This window comes from Capricornis sumatraensis, chromosome 3 (assembly GCF_032405125.1).
Source record: "Capricornis sumatraensis isolate serow.1 chromosome 3, serow.2, whole genome shotgun sequence".
Lineage (NCBI taxonomy): Eukaryota > Metazoa > Chordata > Mammalia > Artiodactyla > Bovidae > Capricornis > Capricornis sumatraensis.
The window spans coordinates 21193116-21220547 of NC_091071.1; the positions used below are offsets into that span (position 1 = coordinate 21193116).

The window sequence follows — 27432 nt, forward strand, 5'->3', positions numbered from 1 at the left end:
CAATAAAACTTTATTATGGACACTGAAACTTGAATTGCATATAGTTTTCATGTCACAAATGGTCCTTCTTTTGATATTTTTAACAGTATTTAAAAAAATGCCAAAATCACTCTTAGGTCACAGGCAAAAACAGGATTTGGCTTGTGGGTTGAAGTTTGCAGTCTCCTATGCCAATCTTTGTAAGTGCTGAGCGCAGCAGCCAGCACATGGTTCTTGAGCTGATAGTGGGCACCTACTGTGTGCATAATACACGTCAGCTCCCATCATCATGGAAGGTGTGGATATAGCAGGAGGTAGCTGTCCACGTGGCTGACTTGCTACTGAGGGGCAGGCCATCAGTGGGGGAAGGTGGTCTGCCTTGGAGAAAAAGCAGCTGAGGTGGGTTATCAGGAAGTCATGCCTTGGGCTACCACCGGACAGGAGTGGCCAACAGAGTCCTTTAACTGGCCCTTCTCTGCTAAGGGTCCAGAGTACTGGCTTAGCTGCCCAGAATATGCCCCCCTCTCCGCCCCAGCTCAGAGTGAGGGCCTCCTGCCACACCCCTAGGTGCCCCGACAGGGCCCTCTTCCCCTCTAACACTCCAAGGACCCTGAGCCACCTCCCTCCTGAGGGCTCAGAGCAGACCTTGCCCCAGTGTCAGCGACCGCTGCTGCTGCTAAGTCACATCAGTCGTGTTCGACTCTGTGCGACCCCATAGACCGCAGCCCACCAGGCTCCGCCATCCCTGGGATTCTCCAGGCAAGAGTACTGGAGTGGGTTGCCATTGCCTTCTCTGATGTCAGCAACTAGGAATGGTTTACTCACAAACAGCTCCAGCTCCAGGCCCAGAGCTTCCTCCTATCTTTGGCACCAAGCAGTGAATGTCAGGCCTCGACACGTAAAGTCACATCCTTGGGCCCCAGCCCAGGCTGGAGGAGTGGCTGAAACCCCCAACTTGGTGCTTTGGAGGAGTCTCTCACTCTCTCTCTCTCAAGATCTGGCCAAGAACTCTGTCAGGCTTCACTCCTGGCCTTTGTCCAGGCCGGCCCCATCTCCTTGGCCCCATCTCTCTCCGTAGCAGGTGTGCTAAGGGGTTTGGCCTGCAGGATCTAGCTCGTCCTAGGCGGCCCTTATGAATGTGGCTGGGAGGGGTCCGACGGTCCCCTGCACACACCCAGGCCCACCTCGTTCAAAGCGGACTCATAGACAATGTCTTTGAAAAGCTCAGCGGGGGGAAGACACCCACTGTGTGCTGGAGACTAAGTTCTCAACCGTGGCTGGTGGTCTTGGTTCCATCTTTCTTCCCCGCCCTGCCTCAGGACTCAGCTGGCACCTGGGTGTCTGTTAGCTGACTGGAGAAGGCCCTCTCCAAGCGCAGGGTGTTGTATCTGGGGGGTGGTGTGCCGGGCACCTGGGGCCCTGGGGCTGGAGGCAGACTCAAGGCAGAGGTGAAAGTGGGCAGGTCATCGTCTATGTTGAGGCCGGGGTTGTCCCGGCCCTGTGGGATGTGGGGAGCCTCGGGGCAGGCGGGTGCCCGTCTCCGGGCCCACCACCCCTTGGCTTTGTGCCACTGGTGGCGGGCAATGATGGAGAGGGAGTCGATGAAGAAGACCTCGATGATCTCAATGACACAGACGACGGAGCAACTCATCCACAGGCCCAGCTGGCCACCAATGTTGGACAGAAGCTGCTCGATCTGCAAGGGAGGCCAAACCACATGATCAAGGGGGAATCCCCACCAAGCTGGCTTCTTGCAAAGACCCTGAGACCCCAGGGAGCCACTGGTTAGCCCTGGCCCTGAACAGGTTTGGGGAAGATGAGGGCAGGCTGTCTGTCCCCTCCTACCCTGCCCATTCTGATCTGAGGCCTGGTTGGCCTTTGGTGGCCCTACTAGCTTGGGCTGGACCCCCACAGTCTGACTCTGCTCCCTGAGGCCAGGCAGATGGGCGAAGTCGCAGACCCGGGACAGTCTCAGAAGGGAGCCACTCACACTGTTGGCAGGGTTCTCCATGATGGATCTCTGGTTCAGGTCTTTGTAGAATATCAAGAGTTTGGCCAAGTCTGTCCTGTAAGAATTCCAATAGGCAATGCCAAGGTGAGTTGGAGGCTTTTGCACTCTAGCAAATAGCCAGTCCCTCAGCATGGCTGTGTCTCTCTGGCCCAGCCCCCAGCAAGGCCCAGGCTCTGAGCTCCACAGGGTGTCTTAGAACCTGGTTTATAGGGTTCCTTGTGCACCACAGAGCACATCTCCAGCCTGGACCTGGTCACTCAAGCCATCCCTTCACTCAAAAACCATTTCCCCAGCTCTAGACTAAATCAGTCCCCACAGCTGCCCTCCCACAACGAAACCTTGCAATCGTGATTGTTTGATGGCAATCTAAAACATGTCTGGGAGACATATGACCAACCTAGATAGCATATTGAAAAGCAGAGACATTACTTTGCCAACAAAGGTCCGTCTAGTCAAGGCTATGGTCTTTCCAGTGGTCATGTATGGATGTGAGAGTTGGACTGTGAAGAAAGCTGAGTGACGAAGAATTGATGCTTTTGAAGTGTGGCGTTGGAGAAGACTCGAGAGTCCCTTGGACTGCAAGGAGATCCAACCAGTCCATTCTGAAGATCAGCCCTGGGATTCCTTTGGAAGGAATGATGCTGAAGCTGAAACTCCAGTACTTTGGCCACCTCATGAGAAGAGTTGACTCATTGGAAAAGACTCTGAGGCTGGGAGGGATTGGGGGCAGGAGAAGAAGGGGACGACAGAGGATGAGATGGCTGGGTGGCATCATTGACTCGATGGACATGGGTCTGAGTGAACTCTGGGAGTTGGTGATGGACAGGGAGGCCTGGCGTGCTGCGATTCACGGGGTCGCAAAGAGTCGGACACGACTGAGCTACTGAACTGAACTGAACCATAATAACAGCTAGCATTTATTGACCACTTCCTGTGTTGCTAAGCACTCTTCCAAGAACCTTGTGTGAATTAACTCGTTTAATTTGCACAACAGCCCTATAAGGCGTACTGGAGTGGAGTGCCATTGCCTTCTCTGATCCCCATTTTATAGACATGGAAATTGAGACACAGATTGGTTGAGTAACTTGCCCAAGACTACACAGCTCATGACTGGTAGAGTTGATATTCAAACCTAGCTATATCTGACTTTATAGTTTGTGCTCTTAACCACTCACTGTACTAAATTCCCTCCTGTTAGGACTGTGGCAAGCTAGAAAATTCATGCTTATTCCAGAGAGGTAGCCAGTACTCAGTACTCTTTGGTGCTTTGCAAAAATGGAAGTTTAATGTTGCCAGAATTTTGGATCTCTCAGGAAAAGGTGGAAATAACAGGTTATATTGGTGGAATCATATTTGGCTCAGGGGTTTAACAGTTTGCAATGATTTGATCAAAGTCTATCTTTATTATTAGACTCTAAGGAGAGATAAGAAAGCCTTTTTCAGTGATCAATGCAAAGAAATAGAGGAAAACAACAGAATGGGAAAGACTAGAGATCTCTTCAAGAAACTTAGAGATACCAAGGGAACATTTTATGCAAAGATGGGCTCGATAAAGGACAGAAATGGTATGGACCTAACAGAAGCAGAAGATATTAAGAAGAGGTGGCAAGAATACACAGAAGAACTGTACAAAAAAAATCTTCATGACCAAGATAATCATGATGGTGTGATGACTCACCTAGGGCCAGACATCCTGGAATGTGAAGTCAAGTGGGCCTTAGAAAGCATCACTATGAACAAAGCTAGTGGAGGTGATGGAATTCCAGTGGAGCTATTTCATATCCTAAAAAATGATGCTATGAAAGTGCTGCACTCAATATGCCAGCAAATTTGGAAAACTCAGCAGTGGTCACGGGACTGGAAAAGGTCAGTTTCCATTCCAATCCTAAAGAAAGGCAATGCCAAAGAATGCTCAAACTACCACACAATTGCACTCATCTCACATGCTAGTGAAGTAATGCTCAAAATTCTCTAAGCCAGGCTTTGACAATATGTGAACTGTGAAATTCCAGATGTTCAAGCTGGTTTTAGAAAAGGCAGAGGAACCAGAGATCAAATTGCCAACATCCGCTGGATCATCGAGAAAGCAAGGGAGTTCCAGAAAAACATCTATTTCTGCTTTATTGACTATGCCAAAGCCTTTGACTGTGTGGGTCACAATAATCTGTGGAAAATTCTGAAAGAGATGAGAATACCAGACCACTTGACCTGCCTTGAGAAATCTATATGCAGGTCAGGAAGCAGCAGTTAGAACTGGACATGAACAACAGACTGGTTCCAAATAGGAAAAGGAGTACGTCAAGGCTGTATATTTAACTTGGCTTATTTAAACAAGGCTGCTTATTTAACTTATATGCAGAGTACATCATGGGAAATGCTGGGCTGGAAGAAGCACAAGCTGGAATCAAGATTGCCGGGAGAAATATCAATAATCTCAGATATGCAGATGACACCATCCTTATGGCAGAAAGTGAAGAGGAACTCAAAAGCCTTTTGGTGAAAGTGAAAGAGGAGAGTGAAAAAGTTGGCCTAAAGCTCAACATTCAGAAAACGAAGATCATGGCATCTGGTCCCATCACTTCATGGGAAATAGATGGAGACACAGTGGAAACAGTGTCAGACTTTATTTCTGGTGGCTCCAAAATCACTGCAGATGGTGACTGCAGCCATGAAATTAAAAGACACTTACTCCTTGGAAGGAAAGTTATGACCAACCTAGATAGCATATTCAAAAGCAGAGACGTTACTTTGCCGACTAAGGTCCGTCCTGTCAAGGCTATGGTTTTTCCAGTGGTCATGTATGGATGTGAGAGTTGGACTGTGAAGAAAGCTGAGTGACGAAGAATTGATGCTTTTGAAGTGTGGTGTTGGAGAAGACTCTCAAGAGTCCCTTGGACTGCAAGGAGATCCAACCAGTCCATTCTGAAGGAGATCAGCCCTGGGATTTCTTTGGAGGGAATGATGCTGAAGGTGAAACTCCAGTACTTTGGCCACCTCATGGGAAGAGCTGACTCATTGGAAAAGACTCTGACGCTGGGAGGGATTGGGGGCAGAAGGAGAAGGGGAAGACAGAGGATGAGATGGCTGGATGGCATCACCGACTCGATGGATGTGAGTTTGAATGAACTCCGGGAGTTGGTGATGGACAGGGAGGCCTGGTGTGCTGCGATTCATGGGGTCGCAGGGAGTCAGACACGACTGAGCGACTGAACTGAACTGAACTGAACTGAAGTACCTTGGAGGCAAGTATCGTGTCTGCTTGGTTATCACGGCATCCCCCAGCACCTCACACCTCGCCTAGTGGACATTAAATAAGATGCTGGAGACCAAACTGGGGTAGAGAACCATGTAAACAGTAATGACCCAGAGAAATGTTAGTTTACATGGCAATCCCACACCCACCTGCTCCACCTTTGTCTGCATCTGTTGAGATCCTTGAACTCTGGCCTGGGTGATTTTTGCTAAAAGTCTCTTCTAAGTTAATTTTGATAAGGAAAATCAAGTGTGATTAGAAGCTGCAAGGTTTAAAAGAGTATTTTTCCAAGTGTGTCAAGATACATCAGGAAATCATGAAAATAAATGTACTGAGTCTTACTAGTACCTTTTACAAAGTGAAATATAAAAGATCAGGTTGCCTCCACAGAGAGATTCAAAATTTTTATCAACTGATATAGGCACTAAGCATTTGGAATTATGCTGTGACCCATCGGACGGTTGTAAACAATTGGTACACGAGTTGGATGGTTTGGTATACAAGTGTGCAACGTCTGAGAAGCAGCCTGAATGCCCTGTACATCATAAAAGAGTACTGTTTCATGATAGTTTTATTTTGGCAGTGTATTCAATGCACCGCAATGGGAAAAGTATCAATAAATTCATGCTGTGGGTTGTGGTCAAACAGTTGAGAGCCCTTAGCCTAGAGCAGGGCCTACCTCATGATAAGACTCAAGAAATATCTGTTGAATAAAGGAATGAGTGAAGGAGTGAATGAATGAAAAGGAGAGGGTTTGGCATGGAGGAATCAAGTGAGGAGGCTGGAACAAGGGTGGGCAGGAGCAGAGGAAGCAGGGCAGAGATCAACTTACTTGTTGAGTTTCTTCTTTATATGCTGGCTTTGGTCCCAGGTGAGAACAGACAGCAACCATTTCTGTGGTGGAGAAAGAAGTGGCCTGGGGATGCCTGGAGAGGCCAGAGCCGGCCTGTCTGCTCTCTCCTCTCAGCCCCAGCTCCTGACATGGGCCTTCCCTGTGGATCACCCCTGAGGCCAGAAGACACAGCCAGGACCTCAGGCTACAGGCCGAAGTTTCTGGGGGGGAAGAGTGGGCAGAGAACTTACCTCGGAGACCTCTGATGGCCACTGTGCCAGGCTGGTGGTCAGTGTCCACTCCTTAAAGCTAAGCGGAGAAGGGCATAGAGTGAGTGTGGGTGGCCTGGCCCAGCCCAGCCGTGTTCATCCCACCCTTTCGGGTCCACGCACCTGCAGGCTTCCTTGCACACCGACTGGCAGCCCAGCTCTTCCCGGACGAAGGCCTGATGCAGTTGGTAGTAGCAGTACACTGAGGAACGGGGTGTGGGGAGATATGAACTTTGGGGCCACAGGGCCCTTTCTAGGGTTTCCCAGTGATGCCCCCATGCATGCATGCTTAGTCACTTCAGTCATGTCTGCCTCTTTGCGACCCCATGGCCCATAGCCTGCCAGGCTCCTCTGTCCATGGGATTCTCCAGGCAAGAATACTGGAGTGGGTTTCCATGCCCTCCTTCAGGGGATCTTCCTGACCCAGGGATCGAACCTGCATCTGCCTGCCTCTCCTGCATGGCAGGCATTTTCTTTACCCAGTGAGCTACTTGGGAAGCCCAATACCCCCACAGTCTCCTTTTAATGATTTCACCTTCCACTTTCTACAAATACTAGTTCTCTGGAAACAATTGCTACCTTGTGATTTTGAGAGACGGAAAATTGCCACAGTTAAGAACATTAGCTGGAAGTGGGATGGGTTGGCAGTCCTTGCCTTGGGTCTAGCTTTGTTAGACCCTGGCTGTGTGATCTTGGGCAAGTTGCTTAACCTTTTTGAGCCTCAGTTATTTATTCTGTGAAAGGAAGGACACTATCAATAGTCCCTACCTCCTGGAGTTGACAGAGGGGATCAGGGACTTAGCAAAAGCTGGGGTGTAGCATTTGGTCCTTAATCAGAAAGTGGAATTCAAGCCAGGTTTCACAACATGAGTGAAACTGGTTAATATCTCTCTGTGTCCCTCAGGTCAAAGGCCATCAGGGCAGGGTCCTGGGAGTGCCTTAGCTATTGCCAGGGTGGGGCTGACCCTGCTCCTGGGGTGTGCAAGGTGGGGGGTGTTGGTGTCTCACTCACTCCAGTTGGGGTGCTGCTGGTAGTTGCAGTAGTCAGCTCCCTGAGGTAGAGGCTGACTGTACTGGGCACACCCACAGTTCTCTACCATCTTTGCCTGGAAGCACGAGTGAAGGCAGATCTGAAAGACAAGACCCAGGAGTTCCCTCAACCTCCTTGCCTGTGGCTGCCAGAGACCTCCCCTCCCTATATCCCCCAGTCAGAGGGGGTCAACCTCCCACAGCCTCGGCAGACAGCATAAACGTACCCCTCATGTCCTAGCTGATAGGGTCAAAGGGACAAAGCTAGAAAACATACTGGGAATTTGAGATGTGGAGGCCAGGATGAGCTAGAGAGGGCCTGGGGTGGTCATTTGCCACCACGTGAGTGCTGACCCAGAGGTAAGTGGGGAACTTGGAGCAGGTGCCAAGAAACAGAAACAAACACAGTCTCCAACTTTCCAATTTTCAGCTGCACGCCCTCCACGCAGGATCCCTGGGGATCTTAAGGTACCACGATATCCACAAAGCTTAGAGCCATAAGAGCTAACACTGGGGGCTTGGAAGTCAGGCTACTTGAGTTCATATATCAGCTTTGCCACCTCCCAGTTGTGTGACCTCAGGTGAGTTACTTAAACTCTCTGATGCTTTGTTTTCTTCATTTTTGAAATCAGTGTAACAGGACCTACTTCATGAGGTGGTTGTGATATGAATCGAAAGATGTAAAGTGTTTATAAATGCTAGTTTCTCACTAAATATTATCCCGAGTGTCTTTCCACTGAGCTGACTTTTCTTTTTCTTCTGTCTTAATGTCAGTGTGATTGCATCTCTATTTCTTACAAGCAGACCTTGTCTGACCACTAGTCTCTTTTCATAGTGTCTCCACCACCTCTCAGCTCAGCTCTGATAGAAGCTAGAGGATTCAGGGCAGAGGGCGCCTGGTCCTTCTGCTCTGCTGGGTGATTCTCATTTGACTCTCTAGGTGTCCTGGTGGGAAGCGAAGGGCAGACTCGCAGAACAGAAGACAAGGTGTAACAGGTGATAGCATCCAAGGGTCAATGAAGGTAATAACTAATGGGTGGTGGAGACTGAAAGGAACCAAAGAACGTGTCTCATTTGATAAGGCCACTCTATCCACTGTTTATCCTGTAGGAATACGGGCCCACTGTTACCAGATCTTATTTTTTAAGAGAAGCTAGAAATCTGGATTTTCTTATGAAATTCCCCGACTTTTAAACCAGGTGAAAAACCAGGTGGGCAGGTTGGAAGGGGCCTGGAAACCACCGATTAGCAGTCCCTGATCCAATCCAAACTCCCCTGGTGGCTACTGAGGAGCACACAACTTGTCCAAAGCTGTCAGCGGATGAAAGGCACCCCTTAGCCAACCCCTCCCAGACTGCCTCCTCCTCCTGTCTCGCATTTGCCAAGGCTGATTTAGGAAGCAGGTTTGTTGAGCTGTACGTTCTGTTCCAGGCAAACCTCGACTAAGCTCTGGTTACAGGTGGGTTGAAGAGGACTGGAACCAGCTGGCATCATTTGTTCTTGAGATCTTTGGATGAACCCCAGGATTCTCACCACAGTTCCTGGTCCCAGACACACCCCAACCTATATATAATTCTGTCTCCTGGGTCCAGACCACAGCCCAGGGCTGGGTGCTGCCTCCAGCCTGTACCTGGAGGGAATACGTGGCATTGTAGATGTTTGTGATCTGCACGTCACTCCAGTCCTCCGTGCAGTGGCTGTAGGGATCACTCAGCTTGAAGGACTCCGTCTGTAATCACAGAAGCACGTATTCAGCCCTGCACCCCTCCAGGACCCAGACAAGGGGCATTGCTAGCAGCTTCTAGGAGCTGAGCAACCACCCACTCATTCATTTAACAAATATTTATTGAGCACCTACTAGGAGCTTGATGCTATTCTAGGCACTATGTCACTCAGTCGCTTAGTCATGTCCAACTCTTTGCATCCCCATGGACTGTAGCCTGCCAGGCTCCTCTGTCCATGGGATTTTCCAGGCAAGAATACTGGGGTGGATTGCCATGCCCTTCTCCAGGGGATCTTCCCGACCCAGGGATTGACCTGAGTCTCCCATATCTCCTGCATTGGTAGTTGGATTCTTTACCACTGAGCCACCAGGGAAGCCCTCTTGTGAGCACTATGGAATCCACAATGATCGAAATAAGTTCCCTGCTTTCCTGGGGCTCACATTCTAATGGAGTAGACCGATGACCAAAGAGCAAATAAATCATTTTGAATAATTTTTTATAGTGATCAATGGAACTAGGTAGAAACTGGAAGGGTTCGGAGGAGGGGACAACCTTTCCAAAAGTGATTAGGGAAGACATGGAATGGCAGGAAAGAGCTAGACTTGTCAAGAAACGTAGGAAGAGGATTAGGCAGAAGGAGCAGCCAGAGCAGAGGCGGGAGAGGGCCAGGGTGGCTGGACCATGGTGAAAGGGAGAGCCGTCGCAGGAGATGACGTCTGAGAGGGACGCAAAGGACAAATTGTGGCAGTCTCCTATACTGCTGAGAAACGTGGGTTTGGATTTGGTTTCCTGAATAGTAGTGAGCCGCTGGAGAATCCATGGGGATGGGGCAGGAGGGATTAGATGAGCAGTGACTGTGCTGCATGGGATTCTTGTCTCAGCAAAGGACTCATTTCCTATCTTCTTACCTTTTGGTCCCAGAAAGTGACTTGGAAAAATGGACTTTCTTAGGGAGGACCAAAGAATGCCCAGCATTATAGAATGATACCCTGATCAGAAGAGGTAAGAACATTGCAACTCACTATTTGAAAGCCTTATTAAATTATGTTTTTTATTATGGCTTACACATTTGGTTCTAGCTTAATATTTGTCACTACAAAGGAACAATCCAGACAAGACAATTAGGGGAAAAGAAGGATAATGTCTCCCAAGGGGGAGCAACTATAGAATATAATTTGTGACCAACTCATAGCTAGGATTTGGTTTGTGTGTGTGTGTGTATGTGTACAAAGGTGTGTTTTTTTTTTTTTTTTTTTTGAGATGGGGAGGGTAAAGGGCAAATGGATGTCAGATTTATGGGAGGGAAGAAATTTCATTTTTCTTTGAAGAGTGGCTGAATAGAGAGAAAGACAGTTGAGGGTGGGTGGGGTAGGGGGAAAAAAATCAAGAAGTTTGGTACAGACAGAAACTATAGTCAACTCAAGGGGCTATAATCTCTTTCTGTTTGTATTATAATTCATCTGTTGATCCATTAGTCTTCCTCAATTAACTGCAAGAACCTCCAGGGCAAAAGACAGTGCTCATTTTAAAACATTTAAACAGAAGAAGCAGAGAGGAAAGTAACCATCTGATTTCCTCTCTTCCCCTGGGCACCTACTGCAACAGGTCAGATTTCCATCCTGAGATCCAGACACAAAGATTCACATGTTCCCTTGCCCTACAATATCCTTTTCTCATTCATAACAAAGAGTGTGTGTCTTTCCGTGTCAGTATAGAATAAACAGACTTACTTCATTCCTCTAATAGCTGGGAAACAAACAGATTCAGAGCTTCCAGTACATGCCAGGGCTAGGCTGGGAAATGGGCACAGAGATGCCAAGCAGTGGCTTCCCTCAAGGGCACCTTCACCCAACGCTACCCTCTAAGCTTCTCCAAGCCGCACACTCCCGATCAGGTGTCCCTTGGAGCCCCCACGTCCTGCTAAACTGGCTACAGAGCCCCGAGTGTCAGCCCTGGGCTCTATTTGCCTGCGGGGATCGTTCAGTACCCTGAAATCTGGAGGAGAAGGTCTGTCCATGCAGGTAAGCCCTGTGCAGTTGGCAAAGGCAGCTGGGGCTCCTTCTACTTTGAGAATCAGCCTGAGGACCACTTCCAGGAAACTGATTGTGAGAAAGTCATAACATTGTGATTGTTATGCTTTTTGAGTATTCAATGGCCCTCTACTCTGAAGGATGCTTATCAAACTGGGTTATTTCAGGCTATTTCCTAAAACACCTGGGGCTGGGGCAGGTAGGGCAAATGGCCTTTTTAGAGTGGAATAGATGTCTTCAGCTTCTTGGAGCCTCAGTCAGAGGAACCTGGACAGAGCCCTGGCTTTCTCTCACTCTCTCCCCCGCTTACCCCCTCGCCTTTCATTTCTTCTTTTCCCTGTCAGCTTTCCAGAACTGCTGACATGGGCAGGGTGGGGAAAGATTTTGGCTTCTGTCCTGATCCCTAGGGACCCCAAAATGTGAATGAATATATGTGTGTGTGTGTGAGAGAGTGTGTGAAGTTTAAACAGATAGATAGATAGGTGTGTGTGGGTGTGATTAGGCGTATGTGTGCACATGTGTTGTATGTGGGTGTATGTGGAAACAGGACTCATTTTTCTCAAACCAGGTCCTATCTGCTTCCTTCTGAGAATTCTGGGGGAGGAGGGAAGTCACACAGGAGTCCTTAGCTCACCCCTGTAAAGTCTGAACTGTGTCAGGGAAACGCCCAAGGGCAACAGGAAACCCTAGATGGAGTTATGGGTGCTTTAAATCTCTTTTCTTTTGTTCTGTTTTTATATTGTAATAAGTTATGAGATAATTCCTAGATGCTAATAAATTATAAGAATTTATGTCCTAATCAGTGGAGGAAAAAGAACCATTCAACATATGAAGTTAGGACTACTTGTTAAGAATTTGGAGGAAGTAATAAATCCTATCTCAATTTCAAATCCTGCGGAGATAGAAATTCTAGTGGGTTAAACTAGTAAATGAAATAATGAAATAACTGGAAGGAAATTCAGCTCAGTATCTGATCTCAAGGAGGAAAAATACTCAATAAACATAATAACTAAAGAAGAAACCGAAGACTTTGACTATATAAACACCTGATGTTTTTTTGCCTGTGAAAAAGGTAGCATAATGATAACTAAAATGAAAGCACAAACTGGGAAAGATATTTGTAACACATATGGCAAATCATTAGCACGCCTTCTAAATACTATATGGAAGAGAACAATATCTCACTCATAAAGAATGGGGGTGTCAGGAAGGACAAGAAAAATCTCCAGTAATGCTTATTTTTCCATCCTTTCACATCTCTTCTTTTTTTTAAAAAAAAAAAGAAGGGTGTATAGTAATAGCCAATATTTTTGGAGCACTCAACACATGCCAAGCACTGTTTGGCATGAATCAGCTCACTGAATTCTCACCAGCCTGTACAGCAATATTACTATCATCCCCATTTCACAGATGAGGTGACTGAGACACAGAGGTCACACGGCCCAAGTGCAAAGTTGGGGTTTGGATCCTAGTTGTCTGGCTCCAGAGTCTGAGCCCTTAATCCCTGTTACAAACATGCTTGTGAAAAGAAGCGGGTGCTTTAAGATAAGAATGTGCAGTAGGGCTTGCAGTGACAGTGAAGTCTCGCCCCTCTTCAGGGCCTGATCCGCACCCCTCTAGGTGAATTTGCCTTTGTCCTCTTCCTCATCTCCTATTCATGATCCAACCTGTTGTACTTTGGTTTCTGTTCCACTCCTTCCACTGAAAACTGTTCTGGCAAAGAACCAGTGACCTCTTGGTTGCCAAACCCAGAAAACAGCTTTTACCCTCTATCTTGCCTGATGGCGCAACCGTGTTTGGCACTTCTAGCTCACACCTTCCTTGAAACTATCTTCATTTCTTTGACACCAAGCCTTTCCAGCTTCTGCTGCTGCTTTGGTGCCTCTATTTCTCCATTTCCTCTCTGCTTGGCCCTTAAACATCTGCGTTCTGTCTCAGGTCTTGAGAGATGGCATTTATTTCTAACTCTAGAACTGTGTTACATGCAATCCCCACCCCGCCATTGCTTCTGGATTTTTCTCCTGAGCTCCAGGCTTAGAGCATCTAATCACTGGACGTTTTCAGAATGATTTCCCAAAGTTACACCTTGGGTATGTGCCAAACTGAAGTGGTCATTTTCTCCCTGAACCCTACTCTTCTTGTATTCCCTAATTCAGAACCTGGTACTTCCATTCAACCCAATACCCAAGTCAGAGCCTAAATATGGATCTAACTTCCCCTGGCCTTTCCCTGATGACCTTGGTCGTCCAGCACTGTTGCTTCCACACTGTAATATCTCTCAAATCCAGTCACTTCTGCTCATCCCCACAGCCATCGCCTCAGTGAGGGAGTCATAATTTCTTTTTAGTATTACTGTAAATACTCGACTGCCTCTAGCATTTTGAGTGTGCTTCAAAGCAGTTTTTGGAAATGATTCACTACATTTTGAATCATTTTGAAATGAGACTTCAAATCCTTTCTGCAACCCCCTTTGTAATTGCTGTGCCCTTTGTCTGGAGTAGCCTTTCCTGATTCTATTTGCCTGACATTTGTCCTTAAGAAATCATCATCTAGAAAGCCTAGACCAACAACTTTGGTCCTGGCTCCCGTTCATCCAGCCATCCAGAAATATTTACGGAGGATCTACTATGCCCTAAGAACTGAGCCTGGGAACAGATAGAAATGGTCCCTATTCCCACAGAGCTTGGACCTGTATTGCAAAGCTGTGTTATCTTCTCTTAAAGGTGAATTTTGAAGGTAGGTACTCTGATATACCCATCTCTGAATATCCAGTGCTTTGGGCACAGAGTCCCTCAATGAATGAAAGAAGATTTGTTAACCAGCTGCCTAACCAACTGAGTCCACCAGTTTAACATGCTTCTCAAAAGTAAATAACTACCTACCTAAAAAATAAAGGAGAAAGGAAGGAAGTCTAGTGTGTTTGGACTTATTCTTAATGACCCTCTGGTGACCTCTCAGTAATCTTTGTTTTTGTTGTTGTTGTCTTAAACGCTCATAAATCAGAACCAGAGCTGCCTGACCCTGCTCTGTGGCTTTCATTTTGTACATCTCAAGTTAGGTGTAGCAGAAAACCCACCCATGTCTTTGTTTACCCATCATTGCTAAAGGGAGCATTTGCTTAACAATGTGATGGGCATTCTTAAGCTCAGAGAAGAAAACCAGAGGGCAATTCCCTTGGTTCTCATACTTTCCCAAGCTCTAAGTTTGCAGACACTGTAACAGGCAGGAGGGAAGAAGAGCACGTGCTGTAAGAATGTGCTGTAAATTCCAGGTGCTTCTTCAAGTACAAAACTGCCGGGGGGAACACTGGATCAAAATGCTTACTGTTCTGATCGGGGAGTTTTGTAATCTGCTGGTTAAGACAGGAATCACAGACCTAGTTCCTTAAGTAGGAACCTAAAGTGTTTTCAAATCACAGTCTGAGCAAGCTGGGGCTCAAGATTTTTTTCCTGGGCCATCAGTATCCACACAGGCCAAGTTGGTACACAACACTTCCCATGTGGAACAAACTGCCCACGTTGAACAAAGCCCCTATGTGACATGGCTCCTTTGAGCTCTGGGGCTCCCAGATGACCATCCCCATGCTTTCTCTTGTTCAAGGTTGCTCTTGAACGGGGCATGGTGAGGCACTGAAGCCACAGATCCCTGTTCAGCAACTCTGCTCTCCCAACTTAAATACCACTTCGTCAGGAAAGCACCCCTCGAACTCTCCACTTCCCCCCCATAAAAAGCCCTATATCAGGCATCTCTGTGATATGCTCTCATGCATCCTGTATTTATCCTTCTCAGCACCTATGATGATTATAGTTATTCACCTATGTGGTTTTTGGTTTGTTATTATAAATTCTCTCTGCTAGACCCAAAGTCTAAAAGAACAGGGACAGTTCTGGGGACACTGATGTCGTTCCAGTATCTAACACACATGAAGTGCTCAGCAAATGCTTGTTAGATGAATAGATAATGGATAGATAGATAAGGTCCAATGCCCATCATGTGACTTTGTACCACATCGGAGACAACATTTATGGCTGTGCTAAAGCTCTGGTGTCATCCTAGCTCTACTTTCTCTTAGGAAGACACACTTTTCTTCTTCTTTCATTCTAAACTACTCAGGTTTCTAAAGCCGAGGTTCCTGAGTTTGCTGCCTCCTGGAATGACCTCTGGGGTTCGATAAAAATACAGATCCTTGGGCTCATCTCTCAGAGAGATTGATTCAGTAGATCTGAATCTGATGATCAATCAAGTTTGGAGACCACTGCTCTAGAGGAAAAATTTGTGAGGTATAAAGGGTAAGAGGCTTAATGTGGGGCATTAGTGAAGTGAAAGTTGCTCAGTCATGTTCAACTCTTTGTAACCCCGTGGACTATACAGTCCATGGAATTATCCAGGCCAGAATACTAGAGAGGGTAACGTTTCCCTTCTCCAGGGGATCTTTCCAACCCAGGGATCAAACCCAGGTCTCCCGCATTTCAGATTGATTCCTTACAAGCTGAGTCACAAGGGAAGCCCTTGGAATGTGAAGGTTGGCTATAAACAAAGGCATGAACAAAGGGTTCACAAGGAGAGATTTTTCCCCTCCATAAATAGGTGAAAAAATACCACTAAGAATGACTGTCAATTAAACTTATAATAGATGCCATTTTTTCTTAAATTAGCAAAGATTTAACATTGCTTAATGCCTGTTTTGGTACAACATCATTGGAGGGCAATTTGGCTAGTCTACGTCTTGAATGATATACTTCTAAGAAGTAACTGGATGACTACACATCCCACTGCACCATTGTTTTCAGTTGTACCTGGAAACAAGCTCAAGTCTATCAACAGAGAATTGCTTCAATAACTTACCCACACAATGGGATATTATGTCTTTAAGAAGAATGAGGCAGAATCTATGTGTATTGCTATGGAACTATTTCCAAGCTATACTATCAAGTGAAAATTTGGGGCAGAACAGTATTTTGCATTTGCAAAAAAGAAATGATTACACCTATACACAGGCTTGAAGAAGACTTTAACTCCCTCCTGAGTCATGGAAGCAACAGACATAGCTGCCTGTGGAGGAAGGAGGAGACCAGCGGTCAGGGATAGGAGAGGTGCGTCTGCACGGTAGGACCCTTGTACTGACTTTGTACATATACTCCTTTGAAATAAGTACTTAATAGTTATGTTGTTAGTGTGAGAGAGAGACTGGCATAAAGAGACCCAGGCCTGCAAACAGGAGACTATACAAGCAGTGACGTGACCAGGGGTGTCCTTGGACACCCCTCACCTTGCCCTTCTACTTCCATTGGGCATGGCCAACCCAAGAATTGGACTCTGCAGCCCAGATGTGCTCCTGTTGACAGGTATGAGTGTTCTCAGCACCCAGTGAGCTCAGAGAAGGTCAAAGACTTGAGAGAAGGGGGATTCTTGGTACATGAGCTGAAACTGATGGAAGTAGGAGGGACTAAATAGACCTGTGAAGGCCCAGTGACTTTCCAATAGTGGTTTACATGCTCCATTGGCCTGTAGGTGGCCCAGGAAGGTATAAATCTGCTCCATTTATATTACTGACAAATACATCATTAGTATCTGATGCCTTGCTTCCAGCACAGGTTTTGTAAACGTGGATGCCTGTCTCTGAAACAAGGAAGGTTCCTTCAATTCTTATCCTAAATGGTGTCCTGTCCTTGTTGATCCACACAGAAGACATAAAGACAGCCCTTAGTGTAACTCAGAGAGTGACCATTTGAGTGATCATTGGAAAACACAAGACTTTGCTTCCTCTTAAAACCAATACACTTTTCCATAAGTTCCACCTCACTGATTATCCTTCAATAAAAGCTGTCCTCCTTGCCAAGCAGATGGAAATCAGAGCGTTCTCTTACCAGGTGCATTCCTATGGAGGTGGCCATGGCCGTCTCAATCTCCGTTCCCACGTCCTCCACGAAGGGGTATTCGTCCTGCCGATGGACAATCACCTTAGCCCCGGTGGAGGACACCAGGAAGGGGTTGTACTCTTCTTCATTTATGTACAGGATGACCTGCAGCCCTGGAAGGACAAGGCAGCCCATTGTGGTCAAAAGCCAGGAGAAGATTCCCTGCTGGTAGCTTACCTCTCCCACCACTCTGGGAGTCTCAAATCCAAGACCCAGGCATTTCCTACAAGTGAAAAGTGGACAAGAGCAAAATGGGAAGCTCCATGAGGGGAGCCTGACTTTTCACTCCTCTGTTTCCAGAGCTTAGCTCAAAATAGGGCTCAGGAGCAGTGTCACGACTGCAGCTTTGCTAAGCACAAGTTTTGCTACCTGGCCTAAGACGTGAACCTCCTTGTGGCTCTTTAAGATGGGGAGTTCTGCTGGGCACCCAAAGGGATGTGCAGGGCTGTGGCTGAGATACCAGTAGTGCATCTGATCACTGCCCTAAATCCTCTCCCTGACCCTACTGTTGCACCTGTGTCTAATCTGAGCCAAGCAGCCAGAGGGACCTTTTAAAATCAGGTCACTCCCTTGTCTGAAACTCCTCAGAGGCATCTCATTGCATACACGGGGACGCCATAAAATACTGTCCAGAAACCTGACGAGCTCTCATATGGTGATGCCTTCCTTCTCATCCCACTCTCCCCCTCCATCAGGAAGCTCTAAGCACACTGGTCATCTTTCTGTTTCCAGAGCACACCAAATCCATTTCCTCACTGAGGTTCTCGGACTTACTAGTGCTCAAACACTCCTCAATGGACCGTATCATACATCTTCTCCTCTTCAAATAACCCTCATCCCAGAGGCCTTTCTGGACCTCCTTATCTGAAATAAAATTCCCATCTCAACTCAGCCCTTGTGCGGGGTAATTCTTGAGGTGTAAACCTAGGATTGATAACCAGATAATGTCTATGTGCTTGTTTACTCATTTATCTGTCTCTCTCCAACAAAATACAAGCTCCTTGAAAGCAGGGATGACATCTGTGTTATTCACCACTGGGTCCATAACATTTGGAAGAGGGCCTGACATACACAGGATACTCAATAATCATTTGATAAACAAATGAGCAAATGAGCAGGGCCTATGTGAGCTGAAAGAAGAGAATTTTTAAAATTATTTTTACTTCTTTCTGTTGCTGTTTAGTCGCTAAGTTGTGTCTGACTCTTGACGATCCCATGGACTGTGTGTAGCCCACCAGGTTCCCCTGTCCTTTACCATCTCCTGGAGGATGCTCAGCTTCCTGTCCATTGAGTCGGTGATGCTATCTAACCATCTCATCCTCTGCCGTCCCCTTCTCCTTTTGCCTTCACTCTATTTGTAACTAAAGGAATCAAACCCCCGAGTGCAGAAGTGATTTGCTCAGGGTCACAAAGCTCAAATGCAGCAGAGTCAGGATTGTGCAACAGTTCCCAGACTACTTCTTCCCACTGACGTATGTTCCCTGAGTTATGGTTTCTTGCAGGTGTGGTAAGAACACAGACTGTGCAGTAACAAAGAGGAGGAGTCCAACTGGGTTTTCCTTCCTAAGACCTTGCCTCTTCTTATAGGAGCATATCTATATATCAAATCATGTTCAATTTGTTTAGAATCTTTCAAGATAGACCAATTGGTTGAGTTCCTGCCTTCTCTACGAAAGTCACGGTAGTAGAGTAGCAATAATGGTAATATTGGAGGCAGTAGTTTTGGGTGGTAATAGTAGCAGCAGCAGCAATGGTGGTAACGGCAGTAACAGTAGTGATGACAACCACAACTAGCATTTATTGTGTGCTTAGTGTGTGTTCTGGACTGAATCGTGCGTCTTTCTGCAGACCACCCTCCACCCTATTTATTGAAGTGTTAATCCCCACTGTGATTGTATTTGGAGAATCAGCCTTAGGCAGGTGATTAAGGTTAAATGAAGTCATAAGGGTGGACCCTAATCCCATAGGATTGGTGTTCTCATAAGAAGAGGAAAAGACAACACAGCTTTCCCCCTGCAGAGAGAGGCCATGTGAGGACAGGGACAGGTGGCCAACTGCAAGCCAGTAAGAGAGTCCTCACCAGGACCAAATTTGCCAGCAGCTTGACCATGAGTTTCTAAACATCCATTGTTTAAGTCACCCATCTATAATATTTTGCTATGGCAGCCCGACCAAATGAATACAGTGTGTGTCAGGTCTTATTCTAACTGCTTTTCATATTTTGACTTCTCAATTACCTTCTATTATCAATACCATTGTTATTCCCGCTTTATAATAAATGAAGGGGAGTAAACTTTCACTGGGCTGCACAGTGAATGACAGAGTGGGTTTTGACTCCAAAATCTGTCATCTTAATCAAGATAAAGGTATGTTGGCCTCTCTAATCTCCTGCTCAGCACATCTGGATTTAAGTCCATTCAGAAGCTGCCAGCTCGGCATTACTCACTCCAGCTACAAACTTAAACCTGAGTGGTTTCCCCAGGTGAAGAAACACCAGAGTTGTCCCTGTTGCTCTCTCAAAAGCAAAGAGGAGATGTCAAAAAAGAAAACAGATTCTGATAGAGAAGGAAAGAATCGACACGGATGATAAAAAGTTGTATCCCCAGTTTCTGGCCAGGTTAGGGAGAGCCTGTATCTCTGGAAGGCTTCAAGCACCCCAACTGTCCCGCTGCCAGCAAGCTTGTCATTAGAGCACCCCAGGAGCCCCCTGATGCAGGTTTTCTTACCAAATTCACTGCCTCCCATGGAGGTGCTGAGGATAGTCTCATTTTGCCTGTTGTTGAATGTGTAGCAATTCCCATACATTGGATGGTGGAAAAGCGTGAAGTTCCTATGGTGGAAGAATACAGGTCAGAAAGGGCTGTGCCGGGAACTCCCACCATGCACCTGAGCTGACATCTCAGTGGGCAGCGCTAAAGGGCCAGCTCTCTTCTGTGGACAATGGGTGACAGACACGACTTACTTTCCCCATCTTTCCTCTGACAGATGACAAACAAGGCCCCTCGTCCAGCTGACACGTCGATGAAGAACCACCCTCTGCTTTCCCTTCACCCTCTTAATCCACTCACCTCCCTCTCCATCCTGACTTGGCATTCTTTGTGCCAATATATCTGTCCTCATTTCCTCTACGCTTGAATGTCTCAGCCAACCCTTGACTTTTCTTCCATTCTGATTCCTAGCAAATGATTCCCAGAAAAGGAATCACATCATACATGTTCTTATGCTGACTTTAGAATCCAACCTTCAGAAGACATGATTCTAATCACTCAATTTTCACAGGGATCAAATACTGACTAACATATAGAAAGGCTTAGTATTTTAAAAGAATGAAGAAAGTCCTTACCATAAACAGGAACACTTTAGACTAGGACACTGCCTAGTGTCCACCAGGAATCTGGGTGTTATCTTAATGGTAGAAAGGTATGAAAGCTCACGTCTGTACACAGACCTTCCTGCCCTCCCTTCTCTCCCTGCCTCCTTCCATCTCTCCTTCCTTACTTCCTGTTGACTAGATTGATGGTTCTCACTGGTATGCACGATGGTAATATACAAGGTTATATGTCCACCATCAACTACTCTGTTTTTATAATTTAACGAGTTTAAGGATGTTTTGACGCTAAGTCATCTTCATCTTCCTCACAGACTCTAGAGCTGAGCTCCTGTATTAGTCATTTTCCAAAAGGCAGGGTCAGTGAGAAGAGCACCTGTCACTCCCAAGGCCTCTAGCTGAGCTGCAGGTGCGTGCAAGGAGCCCAGCACTCAGAGCCCCTGGTCCCTGGAGCTGAGAGAGCAGCCTTCCACTACTGACCTGGCATCGCAGGACACCCCGTCAAAGAAGCAAGTGACCAGCAGCTCGTCAGCAGAGTAGCTCATGTTGATTTTCTTCTCCTGAGACACCTGTGCCATGATGTTCATGTAGTGCAGCTTGTACCACTCCTGGATAGCATTGACCCCTGAGCTGAAGGTGTAGACCGCACAGTCTGATGTGTCATTAGAACACTGTGAATAGGAGGAGACACCAAGATAAAGCCACGGGCCCTGCCAGGGGCCTTTAGAAGGACTGTGAGGCTAAGGAACTGGGATTCTAGATACTCAGGGGAACAGGAGGGATACCTGGGCAAGGATTGGCTTCTCACTTCTGAGGCCAGGGACTCAACATCCTCAAGTCTCAAGGACCAAGAAGGGGCTGAGTGAGGAAGGACACAGAGCCTCACTCATGAGTCCCTAAGTGAGAAGCAAGACCAGCATCTTCAGAGTCCCCAGATAGCCAGGCTTTAACCAAGTATGGCTACTGAGTTCCACCTAACCCTCACCATTTCTTATTGGGTCAGCAGTCTAAAAATTGAGATTCTAGCCCAGACACTGCAATGACCTCTCTGCAGGACCTTGGGCAAGGCACTCAGTTTGGTCACTCAGTCGTGTATGACTCTTTGTGATCCCATGGACAGCAGCACACCAGGCCTCCCTGTCCATCACCAACTCCCGGAGCTTGCTCAAACTCATGTCCATACAGCTGATGATGCCATCCAACCATCTCATCCTCTGTCATCCCCTTCTCCTCCTGCCTTCAATTTTCCCCAGCATCAGGGTCTTTTCAAATGAGTCAGTTATTCACATCAGGTGGCCAAACTATTGGGAGTTTCAACTTCAGCATCAGTTCTTCCAATGAATATTCAGGACTGATTTCCTTTAGGATTGGCTGGTTTGATTGCTTTGCAGTCCAAGGGACTCTCAAGAGTCTTCTCCAACACCACAGTTCAAAAGCATCAATTTTTCAGTGCTCAGCTTTCTTTATAGTCCAACTCTCATACACACACTTGACTACTGGAAAAAACATAGCTTTGACTAGATGGACCTTTTTGGACAAAGTAATGTCTCTGCTTTTTAATATGCTGTCTAGGTTGGTCATAACTTTTCTTCCAAGGAGCAAGCGTCATTTAATTTCACCACCTGCAGTGATTTTGGAGCCCCCCAAAAATAAAGTCAGTCACTGTTTCCATTGTTGCCCCATCTATTTGCCATGAGGTGATGGGACTGGATGCCATGATCTTAGCTTTCTGAATGTTGAGCTTTAAGCCAACTTTTTCACTCTCCTCTTTCACTTTCATCAAGAGGCTCCTTAGTTCTTCTCCACTTTCTGCCATATAAGGGTGGTGTCATCTGCGTACCTACCCTTATTTCACCTACAAAATGTTGATCAAAATACCATACTTCCCCACCTCATATGCTGGTTAGGAAGACCAGCATTCAAAATATATAATAATGGGAATTCTATAGGGAAACTGTGATCTTGTCCAGATGTTCTCATCAAACTTATGTGTGTGTGTGCTCAGTCCCTCAGTCATGTTCAACTCTGTGACCCCATGGACTGTGGCCCGCCAGGCTCCTCTGTCCATGAAAATGTCCAGGCAAGAACACTGGAGTGGGTTGCCATTCCATTCTCCAGGTGATCTTCCCAACCCAGGGATTGAACCCATTTCTCCTGCATTGCAGGCAGATTCTTTACCACTGCGTCACCTGAGAAGCCCCTCTCATTTCATCAACAGGGCTTGAAAACTATCCTAGAAGGCAGACACCAAAAGATGAATTTGAGTATCAAGGAGAACTTTATCTTGCATAAGGACCCAGGAAAACTTCACAAAGGTTCAGTGATTTAGAGAAAGTGCCACTTTCCCCCCCGGACTGGCAAATGGAGCCATGAGATCTCACAATCAGCAACCAAGACTATGAAGAATGAGTAGCTCTCATCCTGCAGAAACAGCTGGGGCACAGAGAGGAGGATTATGGTTGAGTGTGGCCAGGAAGGCAGTGGAATTCATTTTTGGTAAATGGCTGCTTCTTCAGAGCCCCTTAAATGGGGCCAAGGAGGAGAGATGAGAAGTCAGGCGATAGCACCTCATGAAGGCAAGTATTGCTGGGAACACTGTGCGTTTCTGCTGCTCATTTTCTATTTTCTTCCTTCTGGTATCTGCACTCCAATTTTATTTGGTAGAATTTCCTTTCCCTCTTTGGATATAGTCGGCCAAGACTGTCCATCAAGATGCCCTACCCTACATGAGCCATCAGGTGACCCAAACTTGGTCAATCGGATAGTCCCTAATGGGATTTGAATCAACAATTGAAGCTTATTTCATCCAGCAGCAATATCTGAAATGACTCTTCATCATTTCTTGCCACCAGGATCCCTGAATCTTCCCTAATTTCTGTCCTTTGAGAGGACTCCATGAGCTACTGGTACCTTCTAAGACAGAGGCCCTCAACCTTTTTGGCACAAGGGACTGGTTTCATGAAAGACAGTTTTTCCACAGATGTTGCGGGTGGGGATGATGGTTCAAGTGATGGGGAGCAGCAGGTGAAGCTTTGCTGGCTCACCTACCACTTACCTCCTACTCTGTGGCCAGTTCCTAACAGGCCACCGACCTGATACCAGTTCTACTGGCCTTTTTATCTGCTTAAGATTGCCTGGGGGCTTCCCAGGTGGCTCAGTGGTAAAGAATCTGCCTCCCAATGCAGGAGACACAGTAGACGCAGGTTCGATCCCTGGGTCAGGAAGATCCCTTGAAGGAGGAAATGGCAACCCACTCCAGTATTCTTGCCTGGGAAATCCCATGGAAAGGAGCCTGGCGGGCTATAGTCCACAGGGTTGCGAACGGTTGAACACAATTGAGCACAGCACACATAATAACGATTGCCTGGATCAGTTTCAGTTGCTTGCAGCTGATTCACCCTGAATGTGTTTCTTTCTGAGGGGCTATAGGACTAACAGCAAAGAAGAAACCTCCCTGGACAGGATTCCGCCTCCCCGGACCCATGACCCCGCCTCCCTGGACCCATGACCCCACCTCCCCAGACCCACGATCCCACCTCCCTGGACCCAAGACCCTGCCTCCCCAACCCGTGACCTCACCTCCCCGGACCCATAATCCCACCCCAGGCCCCGAAACCATGAGAATGTGCATCTTACCAGCTGGAATCCCACCACCTCCTTGGAACTGTGGATATGCATGACATCTGATGCCTTGTGAATGATTCTTGCGTTGACTTTCCGCTTCCGTCCCGTGAAGAAGTCCCTGGCCTTGCCCGTATCACCCTTCTCGAAGGCCATCAGTGGGGCTAGGTTGAGGAACTTGGGATCAGTGCTCTTCCTGACTGAACTCCGGGACTGTGCCTCTCGGCGTTTCCGAGACGTAATCTCTGAAAAGCCATACAGAGTCTTCAAGGCCGCTCTGGTCTCCTGTTCCAAGTCGGCTAGGAGGTGGCGCACAGCACTGTACCTGCCAGGGTGGGAAGGAGGAGTTGGGGTGGGGAAAGCCCTCTGGCCCTTTACCGTGCTGCTTCCCATCGACGTGCCCATCACCCCAGTGCCCTTGGCCAAGAAGACCAGGCCATTTAAAAACTTCCTCCTCCAACATGACCACTGGCTCAAATAAATGGGGACAGGCTCCTGTATGACCCTTGTGTGAAGCCTGTGGCTTCACCTTTGCCATCACTGTCTGCTTGCTCTCGGGGTGTGTTGATGAGTTTGCCCCAACCAGCATTTCTGGAGTGGTGACTGTCAGCTGCCTCCCATAAACCAGCCACAGTGAAGACAAGTAAATAACTGCTAACCAGGAATCTCCCCAGCGGCAGGCTCTGTTTCCACCTGGCATACTTGCCCCTGCCCACAGGTTCTCCTCGAATCAGTGCTGGGAGGGAGGGGTATTACTGTTACCTTGAAAACCCCTAAGAACACAGAATGATTCAGGAGCTGACCACATGAAGCATAACAACACCATCTTTTCATTTTCACAATACTGAATGGTCCTGACCTCCCTCTTAACTCTCCTCACTCTCTCACCCCCTTGCTTTACGCACAGACCACACAGCATAGTGACTGAACATAGAAACTTCAGAGCCAAACTGCCTGGGTTCCAGTTCCCCATCCTGCTTCTGGATGTGGGACTCTGGACAAGCCATTTAGCCTTTTCATGTCTCAGTTTTCTCATCTGTAAAATATGATTATTAGCAAGAGTTAACCAGTTTATTCTATCCATCCATCCATCCACATATCTCTGTATGTATGTGTGTGTATATATATATATGCAGTTAAATAACAAATATTATTAATTTTATTAGTGTAATTTTATTTGTTAATATTTCAATCCTCTACCAACATCAGCTGCACTAGGACAAAGACTGTTTGGATCATTCATTTCCATGCCCCAGAATGAGGCATAGTGAATGACAACTTGCAGAGGCTGGGTAAGAGATTACGGAACAACTGATGAAGGGAAGAAAGGGGGGCGGGGGAGGAAGGAAGGAAGGAAAGAAAGACTTTGAGGGGGAGGATGAGTTTAGACCTGACTTTGATTTTGAGCTTTGCCATCAACTCATCGAGGACTCTGTACAGGTTAGTTCTCTTTGATGGTCTTCCTGCCTTGCTCTTCCCTTCTCCCCGCCCCCACCCCTGCTCTGCCAAATTCTGATCTGTCTCACAGATCAGTTTTCAATAATCCTGAGAAGGATTCCGATGACCCATTTAGAACAGGTCAGGCAGCAATTAGGCAGGACGAAGGGATGGTCCTGCCCAGAGCCCAGTGATCTCAATTAGTGGGGCTGGGTTGACTCAGGTGAGGGTTTTGGGCAGCTGAGGTGCTTCCGGAAGTCATCTAGGTGTCACGTCTGAGTCAGCCTCCAGCTCACGCTCAGGGGAGAGTAAGGGTGTGAGCTGGGCGAGCTCAGGGCAAATGGCTAAGCTGGACTCTGTGTGTGTGTGTGTGTGTGTGTGTGTGTGTGTGTGTGTGTGTCTAAGACAGGAGGGATGCTTGTCCATTCCAGACCCAGCCACCAAGCAGAAGAGTTCCTTGCAGCCTCTCTAGCCCTCCTCCCTTCCTTGAGCCAGTCATCCTCAGAAGTTGCTGATGGATTGAAAATTTGGTACAGATTTTAAACCAGGGAGAGGGCAGTTTACCAACACTGGCAAGAAATTCAAGTTTCTAAACAGTGTGTCTGCAGGCTGGAGTGCATGACCTTTGGGAGGGGCATTGGCATCTGGAGAGGGCATGACCCCTCCTCCACGTGCCTGCTCTTGCCTCTTACTTGTAAGGGTTGATGTTGCAGATGGTGACCGCAGGAAAATCCAGCTTTTGGAAGTGGACTTTGATGGAGACAGAGACGGTGTAGAAGGATGAGATGAGGAGGGCACACTGCCAGAAAATGAGGGCCACGGCTGTCAGCGTGAAGAGGATCCAGAGCAGGCGCCGGAGGCGGCCACGCGACACCACAATGCGGCGGCAGCCGTGGGTGTTGGTGTTCAGACAGTACCACTGCATTAGCTCTTTGATGTTAGGTGCCTGAGGTCCCGTCACGGGCAGATTCTTCTTGATTTTGGCTTTGATCTTCTCTCCAGGAGCCATGGTGAGGATGGGACAGACAAGCTGGAGGGGCAGAGAAAAAAGGCAAGTGAGTAGGTACAGCCCAGAGGCTGGGTGCTGGGAAACACCAGCTCACGTGTCCCCAATGGCTTTCTTCCTCTTTCCCTTTGGGCTGGACAGTCTGCTTTCTGAGGCCTTGGCCCTTTCTCCAGGATATTTGCTTTGGGGCCACCACAGCTGCCTCCCTCTCTGCCTGCTTCCCAGGGCAGCCCCCAGGCCAAGCCATGTGGATGCGGGGGCTGGGTAAGGCTTAACATGAAAATGACTCCATGAGTTTGAAAGACCTTTCTCCTGGGTGCTTGGAACAACCCCACCCCATCAGACTCCACTCCCCTCTTATCAAGCTCCATCATGAGCTTAGCAGCCTAGGCCTGATTTTATCACCTCCGTTAGCCTGCCTTCCTTGAGGGCATCATTCCTACCTTGTCCTGCCCCCCTGGTGCTGACCTCAGCATCTGGCACAGAGCAAGTGCCTTGCGAATCAATTCTAACAGATAAAATCTGCCAAGAGAATTTCCAGGCAGCCACACTAGATCATGTTCAGTCCCTTGCCAGAGCAGCTGTAGCTTCCCGAGCTTTCCTCAGCTGCTTTACTGCAAGTGGAGTGTTTCTGTTTCACTTCTGTTTCACTTTTTCTCTTTATAGTCAAGCTCTTAGTGTTTCTAGAGCACCTGATACAATAATACAATAATAGCCTATAAATATTGGCCACTTAATATTTGCCAGGCGTTGTGCCAGATTTCCTTCATTCTAACATACCACTGATTTGGAGAATACACTTTGATTTTATAACAGCTTTGTCTGGGGAAGAGTGTTGAAAAGCAAATTACCACATTCATCAATATACATGACGTATCTGAATTACGGAAGCTTTACACTGTGCAAAAACCATCTTTTAAGATATGAACTAAAATAATATATAGTCTCACTAGTCTCATAAATGTGTACAGTCTCATTCTTCATATAGAACATAC

General features: G+C 47.2%; 1 protein-coding gene across 1 annotated transcript; it reads right to left on the reverse strand.

The window, feature by feature from the left end:
• Positions 1 to 335: 335 nt before the first annotated feature.
• On the reverse strand, positions 336 to 26440 carry SCNN1G (sodium channel epithelial 1 subunit gamma). Its single transcript, XM_068968891.1, has 13 exons — positions 26124 to 26440; positions 24010 to 24319; positions 20854 to 21044; positions 19772 to 19875; positions 16995 to 17158; positions 9004 to 9102; positions 7357 to 7474; positions 6468 to 6546; positions 6327 to 6384; positions 6076 to 6137; positions 1970 to 2045; positions 1313 to 1675; positions 336 to 353 (listed from the first exon to the last, which is right to left on the reverse strand). The coding sequence occupies exons 1-13, from the start codon at positions 26438 to 26440 to the stop codon at positions 336 to 338; spliced, it is 1959 nt and encodes a 652-aa protein (XP_068824992.1).
• Positions 26441 to 27432: the final 992 nt, after the last annotated feature.